Genomic DNA, 2,034 nt, shown 5'->3' with positions numbered 1-2,034 from the left:
CAGAGGAGAAAGTTGGAAATGACAGTCAGCCCCCAGCAGCAGCCAACACAGAAGAGACCAGAGTGTTCTCCACAGAGGACGCAGGTGGGATGGAGCTAACCTGCCAGTTTGATCTCACAGGGAACCAAAGAAGCCCTCCAAGCTGAACAAGTTGAAGAGGAGGCTATCAGAAGTGGTCGGAGAAACCACCCGGGTCTTTGGGGGTGAGGACACGGCCATGATGGACCTCACAGTTGGGATCGGTAGTGTCATGGAACCACAGATATCCAGTGGAAATGACATGATATCAACTCAAGACAGGGCAGAAACTACAGGTGGAGAGAAGACAGCACAGATGGACCTCACTGTTGGTGTGGGGAGCATTCTCAACATACAAAGGTTGTCAGAAGAACAGGACGGTGACAAGACCAGAGTTTTTGGCAGAGAGAGCACTGCTCGGATGGATCTGACACAGGGTTTCGGTGGAATCTTGGCTTCAGCCTGCACTCTAGATGGAAACAACAAGCTTGACCCCATCAGAGGTGTGCAAGAAAGGAGCATGCCTGTTCAACAACACAGTAATGGTAGCTCAAAAAGTTTGCCAGAGGAGAGGAACTCAGGGATGGTTGACCTCAGAAGCATCAAGGAAGCGACTGACAGAACGCAGGTGTTTGGTGCAGATGACGGTGGTATGGAAATGACTCGATGTCACACCGGGGTGCTGTCTGAAGACGCCAACCTTCTCATATCTGCCAAGAGGAGAAAGACGACAGCGCAGGAAAAACGAGTCAGTTTTGGTCCCAGCCAAACCCTTGTCACAGCCACATCTAGCTTGCCCACCATGACAACATTAGACATGGCTGACAAGACCAAGATCTTTGGCTCTGACACCACAGCCTGCATGGATGTAACCAGCTGCACTGGTGGCATCCTTGGCCAGAATGTTCCTCAAGTTACTCGAGAAACCCCTGCCAGACCCTTGTACAACCTTGCAGACCTCACCACCTTTCAACAGCTCAGTAAATCCCGCAGCAGCCTCCCGCTGTTGAGAAGCAGAACAAGCCTGGTGTCCGTGGCTAGAAGAGCTTCCACAGCAGCGGTCAACATGCACATGGTGGGTCCACAACCAGACTCGGACTCCACTGCATCACTGCAAAAAGAAGAAACACCAGAGCCGGTTGTGACAATACTGCCAGCGATGGAAAAAGTGTTAGAAACAGCTACAACTCCACCTGCTAGTGACAGCAATGTGGCTGTTGAAGAAACCCATCCCAAGAGCACAGAGGCGGACGTGGTTGCCCCAGCTGTGGAAAACAGACCTCCTGTCCCACCCCTCTCCATTGCATCTGCAACAGGTGATGACAGAGGCGATCCTGGCATCATCAGTCCTGAGTTTGACCTACAGAACGAGCAGCTGGAACTGGTGGAGACCACAGCAGAGTTCCTGGCAGCCGTGTGTCAGGAGAACTTGACTCTGCCTCCTGCCAGACCACCAGGTAAAGGACTCTTTATCTTTTACGTTCTATGAATACAGTAGCAGAAATAGAAATAATAAGTCAATATTATTCATCACATCACCATACAGGTTAATAGCAGATCCTTATGTCTTGTCTCACAGTGATGTCCCAGGGTAGCTCCACCCTCCCCTCTGACCTGTCACAGGCCAACAGCACTCTCCTGGATGTGACCTGCAGGTCAAACTCAAGCTCAGACAGATCTGCTCTTGGTGCCACAGCCATGGAAGGGCAAGATGACATGGTAACATTTTCACACTTCCCTGTCTGAAATTGAAGTGAAAGGTTGCTGTCACTCAGTCAGGATCAATCTGTTGTTGTCTTTGACTACTGTAATAGCTGGCTAAACAGGGATGCAGGTGTACAGCACATCATAGATTGGTTCCTCCTCTTGCTTTGACTCTTTGAGTTTCTCGCAAATGTGACTCAGCTTGTGTCTCCCTTCATGTTAGTTTGTGATTGGAGATCTTCCATTCCATACCAGAGTGCATCTCGCCCCCTCCCCCCGCAGTGTATTACACAAAGTTAAATAAATTGTTTC

At 50.1% G+C, this 2,034-nt stretch overlaps 1 protein-coding gene across 1 annotated transcript; it reads left to right on the top strand.

The window, feature by feature from the left end:
- The first annotated feature begins 6 nt into the window (after positions 1 to 6).
- LOC109467658 lies at positions 7 to 1,764 on the top strand. The gene is made up of 2 exons (XM_019765702.1): positions 7 to 1,475; positions 1,598 to 1,764. The coding sequence occupies exons 1-2, from the start codon at positions 218 to 220 to the stop codon at positions 1,762 to 1,764; spliced, it is 1,425 nt and encodes a 474-aa protein (XP_019621261.1). The 5' UTR covers positions 7 to 217.
- Positions 1,765 to 2,034: the final 270 nt, after the last annotated feature.

Source organism: Branchiostoma belcheri, unplaced genomic scaffold, assembly GCF_001625305.1.
Source record: "Branchiostoma belcheri isolate BF01 breed outbred unplaced genomic scaffold, Haploidv18h27 scaffold1866, whole genome shotgun sequence".
Taxonomy (NCBI): Eukaryota; Metazoa; Chordata; class Leptocardii; order Amphioxiformes; family Branchiostomatidae; genus Branchiostoma; species Branchiostoma belcheri.
This window is presented reverse-complemented; position numbering and strand designations above follow the sequence as displayed.